Below are 21,329 nucleotides of genomic sequence, written 5' to 3' on the forward strand. Positions count from 1 at the left end.
TGAACGTGCCGGGGGTCCCTCGGTGACGAGCTCCTGGTGTGGTCCATCAGCCGGACTCGGTCCTGGCCTGTCCCTGATGCCAGGAGGTCGGAGAGAGTGAACAACCCGGGAGCGCAGGGGCGGATCTGCTGGGCTGATCGCTGCCCGATAGCGGAGGTGAATTATACAACATCCTTTTCAAAATACCTGAACTGACTGACAGCAGAAACCTCCTTTTCCTCCTGCTTGTGTGCTTTGCGAGCCCAGCTCGACACCAGAGGCGTGAAAGGGAGAGGGAAGCGGGTGTGCGGAGGGAGGGTGAGGCAGAGTTCAGTCTGGGGGAGCACCCGGCACTGCAGCATCCAGCACGGCAGCATCGGGCACCGCAGAGCCCGGCACTGCAGCTGCCCTCTCCTTCCCCATGCCATGCCTCGGCGGGGAAGCACAGCACAGGTTTCAGGGGAGGAGGTGATGGCTTCCTCACCTGAGCTTGAGGGACTTGGGCCCTTTCACCGTGTTGCCCCAGGGCTTCCCATGGCACCTGCAGCCGGAGCCGCGAGCGGGAGGCCGGGAGGAGACGGTGCTGAAGGCACTGATTCGGGGAACAGGAGTCAAGACCTTGTCCTGGTGTCGCAACCAAACCCTTGCACCTGTGCTTGCCCTCTCCAGGCAGACCTTGTCTCCTAGGGTAGGGGAGAGTTGCTTTTTATAACCCTTTCTTGGGCAATGGAGCTAGGAGAGAGATGTTTTTAATGAAGATTCCCCCAGGATTTGGAAGAGACCAGACCTGTGAACTCCATCAGCTGAGAAGCACTCAGCAAGGAGATCTGCGTGTGCATCGCCCTGTGCAAGGAGAAGGGCAGATGGAGGGGGGGGGTCAGAGAAAGGAGGAAACATTATTTCCAGAGCACTGATTTTTTTTCTCCCTAAAATGTAGCAGACTCATTCCCTGAATGTCCAGTTTTTGCACCAGGATCAATATGGGCCCTTATATCATGCATAAGGCAGTGATCAGATTGCTTTCCCACTAAATTTTGACTCACACTCTTTGTACTGGAGTCCCTTTTCTGTGCCTACGCCAGCAGAGGAAAGTGGCTTTACGCCAATGGCTCCTATCAACGCTAGCCAGAAACCTCAATGTGACTTTCCTCTTCCCAAACACAGCTATCACCAGCACAGGGACAGAAGATAAGAGCTTAGTAAATGCATTTGCAAGATGAACACTGGAAAAAAAGGTCGATGCTTGGCATGCACAGGCTGGTTTGAGACTGGCAGGGCAGGGATCAGCCAGGTATGAACTGATGGGACTCTTAGCTGATGACCTACCGGGACAGTATCTTTCACCCACACCATGTTCTTGGAGGGGAGCAGTTCTGCCTTCATTCGTTGCGTGCTCCACGTATCACATCGCAGTTATGTATTCAGTGTGTCACAGTTTCTCCAAAACCCCAGGCTCAGTAGACTTATCAGTGAGGCCAACCTTTGCATTTCTCAGCATCGTCCACTCCAGCCAACACATTGGAGGAATGGGTTTCCTGGAAAGCTTGTAATGGGGGCTCTGCACTTGAAGCTTCTCCCCCCAGACCTTGTCCCTTACTTCCATGCCCAGAGCAGAACAGAGCTCTTGAAAAACCTGGTCCCTGCAATACAGCAATTTACTGGCACTCTGCTTTTCTCTCCAGACGCATTGCATCGCTTCAGTGTCCTGCCCCGGCTGCAGGATTTAAAGCAGTTCTGCAGCTTGCTGTGGTCTTATCCCATCAACACCAGGACAGCTGGTTTTGCCTTTTGTTCAAGGAGCAGTCACACAGCTCGTTCTCTTTAATTCCAAAATCTCAAAGGTTTAACCTGCTGTTTGATCTAGGGCAAGGCCAGTGATAAGCCAAGTCAAGAACTTGACTCTGTCTGAGATGCTGACATCATTAGCCTGTTTGTTTAAGATGGAATTTAATCATGGGGGTATTTTTCCCTCTATACTTGCCTTGTTTATTATTTTTCCTGATTGCCAGCACTTTCGCTCAGCAGGGGAAATTCATTAAAGAGCTGTGACATAATTGGCTGATTCAGTCTGTCTGATGGCAGGCACGCTGCTCGGCAAGTGATGGAGCCGAGAAATAAAGCTGAGAGAGACTTCTTGCACCAGAAACTCAGCTGGGTTTATCACCCCTTAGAAGCTTATTGCTAAGCCTGGACCTCGGCTACAAAATATTCACGAGGGACAACTGGCAATCTGGAGCAGAGCTGTGGGGCTGGGACCTGGAGAAAGGCTGGGCAAGCTGGGAACCTGCTCGGCAACAGGATCTGGAGCAGGGCTCTAAGGCAGGGACAAGGCTTGCGCAGACTGATGTGGGAAAACCAGGGAATGACCGTTTATCAAATGGGCTTCTGGCATGAGCATAGGGACTGGGAAAGAGCCTGGGACACTGCTTAGTCTCAGCCTGCACGGATCCTCCAAAAGGTAAAGCTTGTCCTTGCTCTTGGAAGGGTATCTCTAGCTGAAAAGGAGCAGCAGGGATGCCAGTGTGTGCATGCCTGCAGAGGGCACTGGATTAAGCACCTGGCACTGCAGGAACAGAGGCATGTCTCCTCTTTCAGCCAGCTGGCACCTACCTGGCCCTCCAAAGACGCAGGTTGGGGTCCCTCCCGAGTCAGCACGGGTGCAGATCGGAGCCTGGAACCAGAAACACACCATTGCTGGAGCTGTTTTACAGCAAAATGCACTTGATTGTCCCTGGGATCACTAAAGCATCCACTGCAAGAGTGGGGTTGATGACCTCACTTTCTAAATCCATTAGCTCCTATTTGCATAATGATTCTGTTGACCTAAATTCTCCCAAAAGTTTCGGCTGCCTGCATCATACTTTCCTTCCTGCCCTGGACTGCTGGGCCACTGCGACATATTACTCATGTCTTCCAGCCTCCACTCCAAGGTACCTGCTTATCAGTGAGGACTGACATTAGTCCTACAAACGGACATTTTGCTCATTCTAGTTCCACCGAACTCGGTGTCAACGTGTGCACTGACTTCAGCAGTACCTACAGTGCCAGAAGAGGAGAGAGAAGGGCCTGGCACATTCACATCACTCTGTAAGCTCTCAGCAATCTGGATGTTGTTTCTTGATACATTCTGCTGCTTGAATCACCAGCTTTTCCCACCCCCTCTTCTACTTCTGTGTTGGGCAATGACCCACTTAGATACATGCCATACCACAAATAATTACCAAGATTCTTGTTTTATATCTGACCACTTCCTCCCTCCACTCCCAGCCTCTCCAGTTCGTAATGATTCTCCCCTCTTCCCAAGCATCGCTGGTCATAGTAAAACAAGGGTTCTCTGAAGTTCATCATCTTTCTTTGCTGAGACCCAGATACCAGGCAGGACTAGTCCATCCAGATGTTTTGGCATCTTCATCAACGAAATGAATTAGCAACAGTTATCTTTCTGCACATCTCTTCCTAGAATAAACCAAGGACTCATCCACAGCTTCTCGTGGCAAGTGAGAAATAGGAAGGCTGCTGAATGCACGAGACCCCTCAGCAGTGTAGCAGGAACACCTCGGATGGAAACTGCCTTTAATCACGGTGCCAGTATCTACCGTTGCAAACCATGTCAGGGCTGCCCAGCATTGTAAAGTCTCGCCAACCCCACCGGCAGATGGTGAAACTGAGGCACGAGAAAGGTCAAGAGGCTTGCCCAGGGCAAAAAGGCAGTCACTGGCAGAGCTAAGATTAACACCCAGGTTCATCTGCCAGACAATCCAGGATGCGCTCAGGTCCCCTTCACATGGCATCGCTCATTAGCATCACCTCAAAATAGCTGGTAAATCTCCCTGTGCCGGGGAGCAGCAGCCCCCGGTGCTGGGAGAAGCCACTCCCAGGACCTGCCTCTGCGCCACGGGGAAACTATTTAGGGTGGAGATGTTCGGGGAGGGCTCCGAGGCGCTGGAGGTGTCCGGTCTGTTATACTGCAGGTGGGGCCAGCTCCAGTCACATTCTTGGCTTTACTTTTTCTTTTTTCTGGGAAAAACTTAAATGATCCAGAGATGAACCACGCCAGGCCTCGCTATGTCATCGAACGTCCTGCGTATTCGGTCAGCCTCTTCGATGAAGAGTTTGAGAAGAAAAGCAGAACTTACCCCGTTGGGGAAAAATTGAAAAACCTTTTCAGGTAACATAGAATGCTGTAGCTGGGGAAAACGTAAACCAGATTTGGTCTAGAACTGGGATATAATTCGGACCTGGGGATATAGTTCCCATTTTCATCCTGGGAAACCTTCTCCATGATCTTCAGGGCTTTGATGGATGAAAGGCCCAGGAGAAATGCAAATTGTACTGAAAGAAGTGAAACTGGTTACTCTTTTCACTGCCTCAGCTGTTAGGCTGTAAGGCAAATAAGTGGAACTGTTTGTACTAGGTGCATTTGGGATTTGAGATTCTGCTTTCCAAGGTTTTTTTTAATAGTGAAAAAAAATACAATCGGTGATGTAGGTATGGGTGCGTGGATTATTTCTGTAAGCTTTCCAGCTGGGATCTCCTTTTATCAGCTTTCTGATTAAAAATAGCACTGGCTTTCCTTAAAGAAAGATTAATAACTGTGCAAAGAAAGATTAATAATCCTGCTGATCGTTGTCTTGGAAAGGTAGCTCCCTTCCTTGGAAAAAGGAAAGTAGCAATACAGGAGAGAGAGATTATACACGTTAGCAGGCAGAGATGTGAGATATTGCATGTGTCAACCCAGAAGCAATCGTCTTCTTTCAGGCACACTTGGAGTTTTTTTGACCAAGCACCTGAAAAAGTTCATTTTTGGCTCTGTGCAAGTGCCCCATGAATCTCTGAGCTGTGTTTTCTCCCTACAGCTCACCTATCCCCTGTCTGAAGGGTATCAAGATATCGGGGAGCTAAGTCCTTCACCCTGTGCAGCTTCTCCTTCCAGCTGTGGCAGCACGGGGATCTCCCACCGAGGCAGGAAGGTCCCCCACAATAATCCTCCGTGGCATGTACAGCTAATTAACTGCAAGAGCCTTGCACTCGCAGGGAAGGGCTGTGCACCGAACACTAGGCTCAGGATTTGGTGTGGGAGAAAGGTTGAGACATTACTAGGAAGATCCTCCCTTGCTCCCTGGCTTGCTCACTTCTCAGCTCACTTGCTTCCTTCCTTCTTTACTCATTTGCATTTTTTTAAATTTCCTCTAGATGTTCAGCTTCCAGATTCAAACTCATCCTCTTTAGCCTGTTCCCAATACTTGTGTGGCTACCCAAGTATAAAATTAAGGACTACATTTTGCCTGATGTTCTCGGTGGGCTCAGTGCGGGGACGATTCAAGTGCCACAAGGTGAGATGCAATGACTTTCTGGGTCACCGAGAGGGGATAGCACTTTGCCAGTTCAAGTAAAGATCTGCAGATGACAGTTGATGTCCAGTCTGGGGGGTTAGCTACCTTTACTGCTGACGTGCATAAACCAAGCTCTGCCTCCGACCCGGTTGTCCCTATATCTCTCTGCGGTGTCCTTCCCTGCCTCCTTTGGCCTCTCCAGCCCATCGAGCAGCAGTCTGTGATGGCCACAGCACCTTCTTGGAGCTGACGTGACTGTGAGCAGGGCAGGGAGCCGACGCCAACTGCACATTTCCCATGTGTTTTCCAGGGATGGCCTTTGCGCTGCTGGCCAATCTGCCTCCCGTCAACGGGCTCTACTCCTCCTTCTTCCCCTTGTTAACGTACCTCTTCCTTGGTGGTATCCATCAGATGGTCCCAGGTAAGAGTCTGCAGAGCAATTGTCTGCACAAGGCAGTTAAACGCTGGCTGGGAATACTCGGTGTGTCCCAGAACAGAGATGTTGGGGCATGTTTGGTCTGTCAGGGGTTTACGGGATCCCTGATTCTGGCTGCACAGCAGGATCTCACCCCCATGAACCGCTGCCACATCCCGCCATGGGGCTGGCTGCGGTGATGGGCTGGGTGACTTGGTCTGGACAGCTTAACCTGTCCAAGTGCCTTCCAGGACAGCATGCTCTCTAGAGAAAACTATTGACATCACTGTATTGTGCTGTAGGTACTTTTGCAGTCATCAGCATTATTGTTGGCAACGTCTGCAATGAGCTGGCCCCAGAGTCGGACTTCCAGTACTTCAACCATACTACCAATGAGACCAGCGTGAATACCACAGCCCTGGAAGCGGCCAGGCTGGAGATCTCTGCCACGTTAGCCTGCCTGACAGCCATCATACAAGTAAGGACTCGCTGCACTGCCTCTGCTGTGTCCTCTGGCCAGAGCTGACCCACACGGAGTCAGCCGAGCTCTCTCCCTGGAGCAGAGATGGTGGTAGCAGACACTAGAAGAGGCCCCACTTCTAAGTGGATGATGCCTCAGAATACAGGTTTTGGGGAGGATCCTGCCCCAGCTGCGGTCTTGGTGTGAAATTCTCCGAACAGACCAGCCAAGGGTGAGGCCAGCCCCTGGGGCAGGATCACAGCCAGCGATGATACCCCAGCACTCTGCAGCTCTCCTCTCCCCATCCCTGCTCCGGGACAGCCTGCTCAGCCCAGCCCGTGCCGTGGCTGCGTGGGAGGGATGCAGCCTCTCTCCCAGCGGAGCAGCCTGCCCAACACGGGCACGCTCCGGCTCTGCCCCTCACCCTTTCAGGCTGGCATGCTTCTAATAACGCCTTGTCCGTCCTACCCTAGCTGTGCCTGGGATTCGTGCAGTTTGGCTTTGTTGCTATCTACCTCTCAGAGTCTTTCATCAGGGGCTTCATGACAGCAGCAGGGTTGCAGATCCTCATCTCCGTGCTCAAGTACGTCTTCGGCTTGACAGTCCCATCTTACACCGGGCCCTTAGCTATCGTCTATGTAAGTGGGTGCTCTGGACAGGGGCCTTCCCTGCATCTCCTCCCCCAGTGACCACCACACCGCAGGCATCGCTGCCACCCATGCGAGGGAAAGCAGGGCTCGGAGAGAAGGAAAGGGTGGAGGGAGGGGGAATACGGCTGTCTGCACCACTCCCAGCCCAGCACACCTACGCTGCTGCCATTGTATTTCCTATACGGTATTATCTGAGCCCTTCTCTGCTAGTTTCTAATGAGAAATAATGAAATGGGTCTGGGATTTGGGGAGAATATGAACTGCGTTGCTTTACAGCAGGAGTCTTGCACAATTGTTAGCAATAGAAACTTTTCCTATGAGCAGGTTTACCCATTCCTGGGCTTTCCTGCATCTTCCATGGGTGCATCCTCCATTGATGCAGCTAGAACTGTATTTAACCAGACAGCACAGCCCCAGGGCTGGTTGCTGATCTCTCAGCAGTGGGGCTTCTAGTACTTCTTTCACCCTCGTCACATCACAGGATATTTGCAGTTGATCATGGTAACAAGTGTTCTCCATTGTGCTGTCCATGTTGTCCAGAGTCTCTGGTTCCCCATGACACCTTCTCCTCTTCTCTCCCCTTTAGACATTCATTGATATCTGTAAGGGTCTGCCCCAAACCAACGTGGCCTCCCTGGTCTATGCCTTGGTCAGTGCTGTGCTCCTGATCATTGTCAAGGAGCTCAACCTAAAGTACATGAAAAAGATCCGGATGCCCATCCCCATGGAGATCATCATCGTAAGTGATGCACGAGTTGTCCCTTGGACCCTCCAGGAGACACTCGCTCCCCTCACCTTACAGCCCTGGGGCACCCACTGTGCTCACTTTGCCCAACATGTAGAGCACCTATACAGTGAATATGACATGACCCCCACAGCTTGGGGTCAGAAATTGGGCCATCCTCGTGGAGGATACGCCTGATGCCCAGCTCATCCCTGTTAGACTGTACCTGCATCCTGGTGATGCTGAGGATGAGGAACATAACTCCGGCTGGGGAGGTTCTCTCCTTTCCTTGCCCAAAACTGGTGCTAATTTTCTACTGCCAGCCCCAGGAGCACAGCTAGCTTAGTGCTTCTGAGAAAGCTCATGCTTTTTCTGCTTACTGTTTTTTTATTCTCTGTACTGCCAGGTAATAGTTGCGACTGCAATCTCTGGCAGCTTTAACATGCCCGAGAAGTACGGCATGCCAGTAGTTGGGAAGATCAGCATGGGGTAAGTGCGTGTGCAGGTCTGACTCAACTTCCAGATAATTCTCCTTCCTCCTCCTCCTCCTGCAACCTGGAAAACACCTCCCTCTTCCCTGCTGTATGACAGTCCCTTCCAGGTGTGTGTCAGGCAGCACTGCTGTGCCCTGTTACACAACTGCCACCATCCCCTCCAGCTGTCCACAGTGTAGACACGGATTATGTCATTCCTGAACACCCAAGCTCCTCACCCACTTCACCGGTCTGCAGACACCAGTGTCACAACTGCTTCTCACCTCCGCTCTGAGTGCAGGTTCCCAGCACCAACCCTGCCCCTGGTCAACAAGTGGAAAGACATGATCGGCACAGCTTTCTCGCTCGCCATCGTGAGCTACGTGATCAACTTAGCCATGGGGAGAACGCTGGCAGCCAAGCATGGCTACGACGTGGACCCCAACCAGGTAACGCCTGGTCTGGAAGGACGCAGTCAAGGACCGTTCCCCTTGCTCTCAGGCGTGAAAGGAAAACCTCACTGCATGAATGAGAAGCTTTCAAACGTGCTCTGCTTAAAACAGACGTGCTGCTCCCATGCATGCAGGCTCACGTGGCAGCTTGCCATGTCAGGGTCGAAAGGACCTGGTAGATCCATCTCCCGTGGACTGGAGAGAGCCTGCCAAAGGGAAGAAAGCCTTAGACTGAGCTCTCTGCTTTGCTCTCCCTCCAGACCTGAGGCTTCATCCCTGAGTGTTGCCACAGATGGCATTTTTGCAGGTTGCTGGAGCACAACGAGGCACATGTATTTCTCAGTGAGCACAGAAAGACCTGGGTTCCTGGTGTGTCACCTTGATACTGTGAGAGGCAGGACATTAAATAAATCCTCTTTTGTCATCACTGGCACGGTGGCAGCTTTCAATAACAGCCACACATACCACATGAAGCCCTGCCCTTAGTGTGTCAACAGATGACAACGTGTTTATGTGGAATTGTGCTTCCAGGTTTCCCTGCTATATCAGAGCCTATCCCAGCTCTTACTGGAAGGAAACGGTCTGGGATACACTGCAGAGAACTCGGTCCCTTCCCTGGCCACATAAACCCCAGACTTGGGCACCTGGTCTCCTGCCTGGCAGCTCAGGCACGTTGGCAGGGCAGGATGGTCAAGTCGTCCTTTCTGATGACCACGTTCCCCCTTCTCCACAGGAAATGCTGGCCCTGGGCTGCAGCAACTTCTTTGGATCCTTCTTCAAAATCCATGTGATCTGCTGTGCTCTCTCCGTCACTCTCGCCATCGATGGTGCCGGAGGGAAATCACAAGTTAGTACCCCCTCCTCCTCCTCCTCTCTTCCCTACGTGACCCTACTTGACCACAAACCCCTGTAGCTGCTGCATGCTGCCAGCCTGACATCGCCGCTGCAAGTCTGCAGAAGCTTCATACATGAGTGCTTCATGTTGCTGATGTTAAAGCAGAACTTCCTCCCTCCCCAAACCCATTTTGTTCCCTGGATGGTTCTTTGCATTGGTCACTGATGTTGGGCTGTAAATCTGCATTCCCAGTCTGGCTCCCCCGATTAAGTAGACCTAGCATGTGAGGGAGGTTTGGGGTTATCTGTGAGATCTGCAAAATCCTAGCCTATTTCTCAGCGGCAATCGTCTGCGCACATAAAATACTACAGTGACCAGTTGTGCCGTTGGCTGAAGCAGCAAGAGAGGAGAGACCCTGAGGGTGTTTAGGAAGACCTAAACTGTTCGCTGAAGCAATTTCTTTCTTTTTTGCAGGTGGCAAGTTTCTGTGTGGCCCTGGTGGTTATGGTGACCATGCTGGCTCTGGGGATCTACCTCGAACCCCTTCCAAAGGTAACACAAACATCTGTGCAAACAGCGTGGCCATTGCGTCACATACTCTACACACCCAAGCGAAGGCACAGTCTTGCTCCAAAAACCGCTGATGTAAACTGCTGCCCAGTACGGTTTGTTCCTGGCCGGGCGACCTGTCTGCACTGAGGCTCTGGAACCAAGAATAGTCTAAATTATCATGCCCAGATCCAAGTGAGATCTTTGTGAGCATCACCCTTTCCCATTCCCTTGTGGTAACCGGACCAAGGAAGGCAGACACTGCAAAAAGCATCTCCTGCAAAAGGTGGCACATCCACACTGCACATCCACATCCTAGCTGATACGATCCCCTCTCCTCCGCAGTCTGTCCTGGGAGCCCTCATCGCGGTGAACCTGAAAAACTCCCTCAAGCAGCTGGCCGATCCCTTCTACCTGTGGAAGAAGAGCAAGCTGGACTGCGTGAGTGCCTGGGGATGGGTGGGAGGCATCCGCCTGCCTTACGCTGGCAGCTCGGCCCACGGCTGTGCGAGGCAAAGGCAGGGCGAGCAGGCCAGCCCCCCCGGTAGGCTTTTGGGGGCAGGAAGGCGGTATGAATCCCCCACAAGAGGTGGATTTTACTCTCTCGGGAGGACCGTGCTTCCAACCCCTCGCCAGCGAGGTCCCGAGCAGTGACAGAGCCTGTCCTGCCCAGCTGAGCACTCTCATGCTTAGCGCACATATCAGAGAGGTCTGAACTATTACCTGCTCTGTTTAAATGCCAATCAACCGCGGGAGCCTGTTTGCCCAGAACTAGCCAAACCGGCCCTGCTCAATATCTAGGAGTCATGACTTAAAAACTCACACAATAGCCCTCCAGGGTGAGGAGAGCCCTTCGCAGCGATAAGGACTCCAGGCACGGGTTGATGTATAAACCCAGGCAGGGGGTGCAGGGGAGGGAGAACGGAATTTGGAAATGTCTGACATAAAAAGACAGTGTTTGAACAGGACTCCCACAGCTGAGTGGTGCGTGTGGACGCTGAGCCAATATCCTCTCAGGTCCTGACAAACCACCTTATCGGAGAAACGAGGAGTCCAAAGGGGCTGACCTGAGTCATCAAGAGCTTTCCCAAAATACCGTTCAAACAGGCGCTGGAGAAGAGATGGGTTAGCAGTCCGGCAGAGATTTCACAGGGGTGTGATCATGACATGAAGGCACACTCCGGCACAGGGCATGAGCTACAAAAAAATGGTCCATGCTTAGGAGTGAGCCTGGCAGACTGAGCGGACCAGGGATGTGTGGGGTCTGAGATGACACGGTTATGCAGGCAAGAACGGTAGGAGCGGGAAAGTCGCTGATGGGAAGATGCGATTCTCTGTTGGGAATAGTTTATGACAATTTAAGCACATCTCGGAATGGGTTCTCCTGATGCCTGGTGGGTAGGAGGGAAGGTTTCGGTTGGCTCTGGCAGTTCATGTGAGGGCAGGTGAAGTTATTGCCCTTTATCAGAGCTGGCAGAGGGGAGCACAGATCGGCCCCATGGGCTCCACAGCCCACAGCCCCCCGTCCGGGCAGACACCTGAGAGGACGGAGGACTGAGCGGAGATGTACGGTGCTGCCTGGGGATCACCTTGCCAGCGCATCTCTGCCAGACGTGGTCACCACAGCAGAGGTGAACAGCTGTCAGAAACCGCTTTGGTTTGCCCCGTGTGAATTATCTGTCCTCCGTGGCACAGCCAGACCCGCTGCCCTGGCTGTGCTGTGTTTCCACTGAGCTGCTGGAACAAAGCTCTTACTCCCAGCAACCACGCAGAGCCTACAGGTGCAGGGAGCATGGAGACCAGGCAGATGCCAATGGAATGAAGCGTATTGCCCTGACCTTAATCTCCCTGGAATTTGAACTAGATTCAGTGTCCTATCCCAAAATGGGGAACACCGTTTCTGGGTGATGTCAGACCATCGGTGTTCACTTCCTCAAGTCTGGTTGTGTTTCAGTGCTAACTGCAGGGATCACTCCACAGATACAGCCCAGCATGAAGTCTGGATGGAAGGAAGCCCTTACTTGCCATTTATAAGCACAATGCATATGAATTAAGATGCTGAAGTCATCAAAGTTACCCTGATTTGTCCAAGGTCAAAGTGAGGTTTTATCAATCTTGAGGACAGGATTATAATAACCTGATAATGATTCTCAGAGGGCATGTTTATATGCTTAGGCAGGACTAATTTCATATGGAGGGAGATGCTCGAGTGCTAACATATAAAAATGACAAATGACAGAGCTCTGAGCTGAGAGGTGGAGCAGGTTTTGGTATGCTCTGTCATACTTTGTCATCATATCTGCTCTGTGTTCAGGTCATTTATAGTAGGTGCTCAGACGGTTTTCAGATAGATGCTCATTCCTTCTGAAACGCTGACTGACAGCAGGAGCTTTCTTGGGGCTGGGAACAGTTCCTGAGCAGCAGATGGTCTGATCTGCAGGAGCCTTTTCTTCACTAGTTAGGCTGATACTTTTGGAACTGAATGAGTGGTGCGGGTGTTCATACAGCTATGAAGAAACGCACTGGCTGCTTTTACGGCTGAAAAACTGGGGCTTCTGGCAAGCTTCCCAGCCATGATGTCTCACATGAAAGCATGCAATAAACTGTATCATTAGAGCTGCAGAATTCAGGTCTTGGCTTTTTGATCCTGACCTGTGCAGTTCTTGGGGTCCAGAAAGTCAGCACAGAGCCATTTTCCATCCATCACTGTGCTCTAGCCTGTGTCAGAGTAAAATGACCCGCTCTGCTCTTCTCTTTCTGCAGTTGGTCTGGCTGGTGAGCTTCATGTCTGCTTTCTTCCTGAGCCTTCCCTACGGAGTCGCTGTGGGCGTGGGATTTTCCGTGCTGGTTGTGGTTTTCCATACCCAGTTGTAAGTACCGATGTAGCTACAAAAACCAAAAGCGAAGGAAAATCTCCCAGTTGCAGCATAAATGACAGATTATTTTTATAACCGACCTCTGGCCCATGTTTTGAAGGAACGTGCGGCAGGAGCCTGGGGGAGTGCAGGTGTCCTCCCCGGCCCCTGGAATGTGCAAACAGGAATGGCAGGCGCTAATTTACTGCCTGCATTCCCCCTCCTGCGCACGGTTAGCGATGTGCACATCCCAAGGCAGGGGGAAGTCTGAAGGTATTTACTTCAGCACGAAAAGCTACCTGCATAGTTCCCAGCAGAAAATCCTGCTCATAAAAAGAAAGAGCCCCGTACATGTGCAGAGACTGGTGTGAAGTTTTCACATCATTTTTAATCCATCAAAGCCCTTTATTAATATTTCCCAGTCTGGGATCTCAAACTGCTGACTCTTTTTTGCCCTGTAGACTCTGCAGGGATGAAATTGAAGTATTTTCATAAAGCAAATTTTCAAATCCTGGTATGGAATGTGAAGCAAAGCAGTTTTCTTCCCCTGCAACATTAATTCTGATTGCCTCTTTTCTCCTAGCCGTAACGGCTCTGCCCTGGGCCAAGTAACTTCCACTGACATCTACAAGAACCCTAAAGCCTACAACAAGGTAAGTAGAAGCTAAAGCATCCTCAGAGAAAATGCTGTTCTTTGCCACTGGTGCCCAATGCAACCAGGAAACTCAAGTCCACGTTTCTGTCTCAGCACCATTGTTTGCTGCTTGTTTCAGGGGTAGCAGGAGAGCTGCTCTCCAGTTTGACCTTCCCAGTTATCTGCTGCCCAAACTCCCAGCCACCCTGCACCCCACACACACCCCATCACGCCTGGTTTGAGCTCTTGTCTCTCTTGCAGGTACATGAACTTAACGGGATTAAAATTGTGACCTACTGCTCGCCACTATATTTTGCCAACTCAGAGATATTCCGTGAGAAGATTATAGCCAAGGTGAGCAATGCCCTAATAAATTTCTGCTTGCAGCCAATGCTGAACGGCCCTTGCTCTCTCCTGTATTGCTACGTGGAGATAATTAAACCCAGGATGATCATGAAAGATGGTCACATCCATCCTCTACTCTTCCATGCGTTTCTCCCTGATCTTCAGGACTGTTTGTAGACCTCATTTTAGAGGTTATGCCTGAATTCTGGCAGGTATCCTCCTCCGAGCTCTGCCAAAGCAGAGTCACCCTGCTACTGCAAGTCTCCCCCCTGCATGTGCAGGTACCCTGAGTCACGGAGGATGCTGTTGTCTGGTTGCCATCAGGATCACCTCACTCCAGTGTACAGCTGGTGCTGTCCTCCTGTGCCATGTGCCACAGGCTGGGAAATAGCAGGAAAGAAACAGCAGATCCTGACTATGGGACTGAACGGACTTTTTCAAAGAAATCTCTCTCTTTTCCACAGACCGGGGTGGATCCTGGTAAAGTGTACTTAGCCAGGAAGAAATATGTGAAACGGCAGGAGAAGGGGACAGCACAACCACCAACAAAGCTACCGAAATTCTTATTGGGGCAGAACAAGGTAACTCAGTTCGGGTTCCTGTGTTGTTGAATAAGATCCCAAGTCCCCATCAAACAGCTCCTCTTGACATAGGATTTTCTCCACTGTCTTCCTAGCCACATTGACCACCTCTTGCCTCCTTCCCTTCCCACCCACATCTCCATTCCTCCCAATAGCCAAAACCTTAAGATGCAGGAGAACTGGAAATGGCTGGGAGCAAGAAAGCAGTAGAGATGGTTAGAATGGAAACACGGTGAACAATTTGCTAAAAACTGGGCTTGCCCTCTTTCTCTAAGGATGCATCTATCTCAGCATTTCAGTTCAAAAGTGCCTTTTTGAAGCACATTTCCCAGTCATCCCAGCTTCATTTGGTTTGCATCGCTGAGCAGTCTTGAAGCACGTGAACAGGAATAATTTAAAATGATCCTAAAGTACTCCAACCCCAAGGAACATTCAGTCTAGCACCAGGCTGGAGTTAGTCCAGATTAAAACACTTCATGCCACGGAACACTTCAGGTGCATTCACATGTCAGGATCTTGTGCTGCTAGTTGTGCCCTGCCCTGACTGTGCGTTTCTGCTTTGCTGTAGACTTTGTCTTTGCAAGAGCTCCAGAAAGACTTTGAAAGCACCTCTCCAACAGATACCAATAACAACCAGACGACTGCTAATGGTGCCAGCATCTCCTACGTCACGTTCCGTCCGCCTGCCAACGGTGCTGGGCAAGTGCACAGCTCCAGTGAGCTGGGCAGCACCACTACTCTACAAGGAAGCACTTTCAGTGTCATGCCTACAGCAGATGTTGACCCTATGATGACAGCACCGCCCTATATCAGCTTTCACACCATCATCCTGGACATGAGTGGAGTGTGTTTTGTTGACCTCATGGGCACAAAAGCACTGGGCAAGGTTAGTTCTGTACTACAAACATAGCCAAGAAACAGGTACCTTCTACTCCCTTGGGCAGCTCAGATAAAGATGTTTACCCTCCTCAATAGAAGGTTTGTGTGGCTTTCCCCTTCAGCATCCCTGGGACACGTGTAAAGCCCTGGATAAAAGACTTTATGTGTAAACACAAAGCTGGAGCAGCAGTGTTATTAATCCTCTCTCTCCCCTCTCATCCCTTCTAGTTGTGTTCCAGTTATCAGAAGATTGGGATTAAAGTGTTCTTGGCAAACGTGCATGGTAAGAATCCACGAAGAACACATTTCCATGTGATCTTCCCCTATTTACGAGTTCCTGACAGACAGGAGATCTTTTTGTGTTCTTTATGGAAACTGTGCGAGCTGTCAGCCTTTTGTTGGACCAAATCAGAAAAGATGAAAGAAGAGTACAGAGGAAAGGAAAGAGAAACACTGTTCTCTGTGTGTGAAATAGGTCCTTTCATTTGGGAAGTGATATGACTGGAACATCTCCACGTTTAGCATGTAGAAAAATAGATCCCTACACACTTGTTCCTGCAGGAAACCTGCTTCTTCCCTATGCACCCCAGCCTTGCTTTAGCTCAGAGGACCACTGTCAGCCATGCACACCTTCAAAAGCTTCCTTCTTTTGTTTACTTCTTGTTCACACGCCTTTCCTTTTTTCAGCTCAGGTGTACAATGATATTAGCACAGGCGGAGTCTTTGAGGAAGGAGGCCTGGACCAAAGTCACATCTTCTTGACAATCCACGATGCTGTTCTGTTTGCATCATCAAATATGAAAGAAGTTGTCCACCCGCCCATCTTAGAAGAGGTAAATTTGCTCCCCAGTCCTTCTCCAGCTTACAGTACTGTACTATTAGGTTTACACACTGCGTTAGCACAAAAGAATAACAACTCACTACTGCACCTAATAAATTTTCTTGTCTATCTCAAGTGGTAAAGGTCGAAATCCAACAAAATATCTCATCTCCCTATTCTCATGTACAGGCCAAACATTGATTTTAATGGGAATTCAGAAGTGTAAATGTCTTCTGCAAATCCCTAGCTGGGAGATGAATGTTTTCCGAGCCTTGAGAAGCCAAAAGAGCTGTTCCAGCACTATGCCCTCAGTTTGGTGTTGGCTGCAACATGGAGCTGCACACAAAGGCAGAATTTGGCCCTCAGAAATGAAGGTGAAGTGTGTGCACTTGGCCTTGAATAGCCCCAGCATCCATGACTGCTTCACTTGGGGGGAGGAGAAAAGGCCGAGGCAGGAATGTGGCACATGCTGACAACACAGGGTCAACAGGCTGTTTCCCCAAACCAACCCCAAGGTTGGTTTATTGCATGATAATCGGAGTTGGAACCAGGGCAGCGTCAGCCAGTTATCTCATGAGAATAAGTTAAGGTATCTCGGCGGAGAGATACGTAAATGCCAGCTCAGTCAGAGGAGATAAACAATTGAAATAGGATTCCTTCTGTGCCCCTTCTTCCTGGGCATTTCCCTTTGAGTATTGTGATATTTTAAGCCTGGGTTGGTCATTTTTTTTATTCCTTTCAACCCTGCACTCTGCTGATTTGAGGATTTGATTCTTTCCTGCACAGAGGCCGAATCAGACAGAGCTCTCCATCTATGACGAGTCTGTGGAGGAAAGCAGCGCAGAGTTCAAGAACTTGGAGGAGGTTAGTTCTAGTGCCAGGGGTCACTTCTTTGGCTGTGGACATAAGGTGGAAATCAGAAGTCATGGTTGGGATTGATTAGATGGGACGTCCCCTGTGCCATTGCCAGGCAAACTGCTAGCAACCATAACACTTTGAAAAGTTAGTCGCAAAAATAATTTAAAATCCCTGTCATGAGGAGCTCTGGCAGGCACCTGGATGAAGGAGCAGCCAAGCTACCCCACAGGGGAATCCTTTAACCCATTCTGGGCCACATAGCTCAGGTTCACAGTCAGACCTGTGGTCTCCATGTACTGGGGTGAACTTAGAGAACCAGGTTTATCTCAAGCCCAAAAGAAGGGTCACCGGTCAAGTTTTTCAGCACAGGTTTTGTTAATGCTGAATTGATCTGCACCTACTGAACCCAGGTCCGTGGGAGGAGACACATTCCGATGCTGACCTTCCCCATGCCATCCATGCACAGCTGGAAGCAGAGCAACCTCCCACCGCCAGCTTTCCCTTGCGGAGGAGGGCTGGAAAGAGCTGGAGTTTCTGGTGGTGTTTCTCTGTGGGATTGACTGACTGCTGAGCTGCGTGGCTGGGTTTGTGCCATGGCATCAGCCCTAACCCTGCGTGCCTTGTGTGCCCTTTAGGAGATGTTTGGAAGCATGTTCCACTCAGAGACCCAGACAGCTCTGTGAGAGCACAGGGAGCGTCGGCGTGTGGACCAACCCTCCCGAACAGATGCCTCTCTCCCATCCCTTCGTGAAGAGCTGCACTTCTACCTGGGGATACATTAAGTTTGCAAAGCAAGAGGCCATCACCCCTCTTGAACCGATAAATTCCTCCCTCCTTCCTGCTCTACTTCTGGTATTCAGAGCAATGGACTCTGGAGCAGGCAACAGAAATCTACAGAAGCAGGAACTCAGGAAATGCCATCTCATTAATTACAGAAGAGAAGCAAGCTCATTTGAAGGCAGGTGCCTTAACACATGGGACGATTAATCATTATTGTCAAGTGCTCTCCTTTGTCTCACACAATCGCACTCTTCTGCCCACATAGGCATTACGTAATTTGGGCATCCCCTTCTTTCTTTTCCCTCCTCCCTCTTTTCCTGATGAAGTGAAACACAAGCAAATATTAAGAGCCTTTCACGGCTTTCATTCAAGACCAAAAGCAATCCTTGCAAGGTGCGGCTACGCAGCTTTGTAAGGTAATGTTGTTCTAAAATGTGCACTGACCTTTGGGGTGTCTGCACAGTAAGTGCAAACCCCTGAATTTCCCTGCGTGTCCGTGTAGCACCACCGCTGCCTTTCCTGTGGCCCCTCTCCTACGAGCCCCTGCACTGCTCGCTCTGTGACCCAGCGTCCCAGAAACCACTGCCTCAAACCAATGCTGTATTTCTGATACCCCAAAGACCGCGGGACTCCATCTCCGTACGGCTGCTTTCTGGATTACATTCTTTTTTTCTTGCTAATAGGACTAGCTTGTAATCAGAAATAAGACTTCCTTGTTACTGTGTGTTACATGCACGTCTTGTCCTGCCTGCCCAGTGGGTTGACTACATGTTCAAAAGACCCAGGGTCAAGTTCAAATCCCCTCTGAAGTTTTTTAGGGATCTTTCTACTGTCTGAACAGTGCTTCAGATAAGGCTCTTAGACTGTGAATGGCATGAAAGCATTAATCCCAAGGGTGTTCTGACCCTTCTCATCTTGTTGACTGGAGCAACTAAAAGATTTAGTCCAGAACATGGATGAGTGCTTTGGGGAAAGATGTTTTTCCCAAATCGTTTTGATCACAAGTAGCAAATTCAGGGACAGGGAAGGAAGCCCCTTCTGCACACTTTTCATGATGCCATCGATCCAGAGCAGTAAAACTGAAATTGGAGCGTATTTTATGCCTGCAACTAGGGAACAACCCAAGCGACACCCTGCAGTATGCAGGGCTTCTGGTGGCAAGCTCTCAAATGGTCACTTGAGCAGCAAGAGAAAACTCTTGTATAGTAAGTGATATTTCCATAATGATTCTCTACTACATGTTTGATGATTTTCACTAAAATTCACCACAGACTGATGCTACCAGGACCATCTACCTCTCAGGCAAACAAGCCTGCCTCACTAACCCAGAGACAGACAGCTGAGATCTTAATAATTTCTAAAACTCTGACATTCTTTTATACTTGAGTGATGCTAATAACAACTGCTATTTTTGCTTCCTCTTCTGATGCCTTCCCTTCTTACCCAGTGCTGATGTTGTGACAGTAATGACAAGATGACAATATAAACCTGAAAAATCTAAGCATAAGCCGAGGGTTAATGGGACCATTCTTTCTTCAGTGCATTTCAACCTCAGATATAGTTTTTATGAAAATAAGGTTATAAAAAATTTAACATAAAGGCACATACTGGTATGTCTTCAATTGCAATGAAAACAATTTCTTTTGTTTGAATTTCAAATCATCCTACAAAGTATTTCCAGCACTGGGATAAAATGCAAGAGTCAACAAGAAAAACTGAACAGCAATGGAATTAAAACTGGACAGTCTGTTATCTTTCCATGAATGCAAAAAATAAAGAATGGCCTTAATAGTGAAAGTAAATTATATTTTAAAAAGTTATTCCTATTTTATTACTCTAAGGTATTAAAAATATCAGCAAGCTTTAATAGTTTTGAAGTACATATACATTATTGAGCTGATTCACTACGAGATTGCTAGAAGGCTTTCTGGGGAAAGAAAGTGGGGCTTTCCTACAGCTCCCAGATGACTCATTTTTAAGGAAAATAGAGCTTCATGAACCATCATAGCTAGACAAACATTAAAGGAAACAACATCAGGACCCCGCCAGTTTGGTTTTATGTAACACGTCGTTAACTAAGTCATCATTTCTCTACCTCAGTTTCTGATTATGTGGTGCAGGAGACAGTAATAAAACCAAAGGAGGTTAGTTTCCAAAAGGAAAAACCCACTAACTAATGGTTATTACTTATTTTAATCTTAGACAGCAGGTAAAATCAAGAGATTAATTCTCTTAAATTATCTTTGAGCGTGATTACTCATGGTCTTTTGTTACTGCCTGAGTGCTCCTTTTACTTGCTCGTTTGAAAAAAGCAACAAAGAAATTAGTGCAATGGAACAAGAAACTATCCCACAGTAGCTAATCAGTATTTCTGTATCTCTGAGGTGGCATCACGTTAAATGAGGAAAATTCCAATTTCCAGTTCTTCATTCAGGGTTAATTACAGCAGGCTGATTTCACAGTCTCAGGGCCTGACAGGCCAAACGCAGGAAGCCTCAGAGCAACAGACCATCTATAAAAAATAGACTGTATTTCTTGAAGTTCCTACAAGCACGATGGATGGGATGTCAAGAGAGGTGGCTTGAAAGTAGCAGCAGTGACCATATGCTTTGTGATTCTGATGACCCAGGAAGAAGGATACCTGATTTCTGTAGCCATGGGCCAATTCTGGCAATAAATGTAACATCAGTGGGCAAACGGCATTGCTGGAGGCACAATGTGGCTGGTTCAAAGTCTTAATTTCCAAGTGCCCAGGCAAGAGAATTAGGAAAGCTCAAATTCACGCTGGGGTAGAAAACTTTTAATTTCCAGTGTCCCTTTATTGCTCTTAAAGTAACAGTGATGTTGACGTGTAATGGCTCTGAAGCCTTACTTGATAAACGCATGATGTATAACCACCTCAGAAATGTTTGTAATTTATTTAATTTAATATTGGTTTTGTTCTTTTTTGATAATAAAGAATGTGTGAACAATCATCTGCTTCTTCTGCTGATTCAAGAGCAGGCTTTCCACGGCAGCTCCCATCCAGTATTAAGCGTCTTCAAACAGTTTCTGCCATGGCAAGATGGGATAAATCTTCAGATTCCATACAAGACAGCTGTGAAGAAGGGAAGAGCAACTTTTCCATCGTGCTCCCTGGCAAAACCAGGCAAGAAGTAACGTGTTTTGAAAATCAGGTGGATTTAAACCCTGTCAGGAGTGGGGCTGGCACGCTCCAGGGCACGCCACCGTGCCTGCCTCAGCGAGACCCATCCCTCGGCCTGATCCTGACTGACCAGTGTCCTCTTGCCTAACTTGTGGCCCACTGAACCTGGGGGTGGTTAATTCCCACAGGCACCCCTTTTACCCCCAAGCACTCCATCGTTTGGGGAGCAGCATCCTGACCCCCAACGCTTTCAGCCTCCCAGCAGGCTCCAGGCACGGCCCAAGCCAGGCCGAGGGGACATTCCCATTATTGCTTGCTGCTGTGGGTACCAGGCATCGTTCGCCACAGCTCCTAAACGTCCCCTCGAGATAAGAGACACGCGATTTCACGGAGGGGAGCGCCCCCCCCCCCCCCCGCCCCGCCTGCCGCCATTTCAAGCGCGCCGCGGCGCAGAACTACAACTCCCAGGAGGACGTGCGGAGGGGGTGGATCCAAGCCGCCCATTGGCCACCCTCTCGGCCGGGTGCGTGACGATTGGCGTTCAGCCACGCCCGTCCGCTCC

General features: G+C 49.5%; 1 protein-coding gene across 1 annotated transcript; it reads left to right on the plus strand.

The window, feature by feature from the left end:
- Window positions 1-4,022: 4,022 nt before the first annotated feature.
- Window positions 4,023-17,525, plus strand: SLC26A9 (solute carrier family 26 (anion exchanger), member 9). Its single transcript, XM_009699711.1, has 20 exons — window positions 4,023-4,147; window positions 5,173-5,312; window positions 5,623-5,733; window positions 6,030-6,205; window positions 6,661-6,825; window positions 7,424-7,576; window positions 7,968-8,050; window positions 8,336-8,483; window positions 9,220-9,333; window positions 9,796-9,873; window positions 10,216-10,311; window positions 12,634-12,740; window positions 13,309-13,378; window positions 13,621-13,713; window positions 14,169-14,285; window positions 14,854-15,171; window positions 15,393-15,447; window positions 15,852-15,997; window positions 16,771-16,848; window positions 17,478-17,525. Exons 1-20 carry the CDS (start codon window positions 4,023-4,025, stop codon window positions 17,523-17,525), a joined length of 2,421 nt encoding a protein of 806 aa, XP_009698013.1.
- Window positions 17,526-21,329: the final 3,804 nt, after the last annotated feature.

The sequence above is a fragment of the Cariama cristata genome, unplaced genomic scaffold (genome assembly GCF_000690535.1).
Source record: "Cariama cristata isolate BGI_N322 unplaced genomic scaffold, ASM69053v1 scaffold28384, whole genome shotgun sequence".
NCBI lineage: Eukaryota > Metazoa > Chordata > Aves > Cariamiformes > Cariamidae > Cariama > Cariama cristata.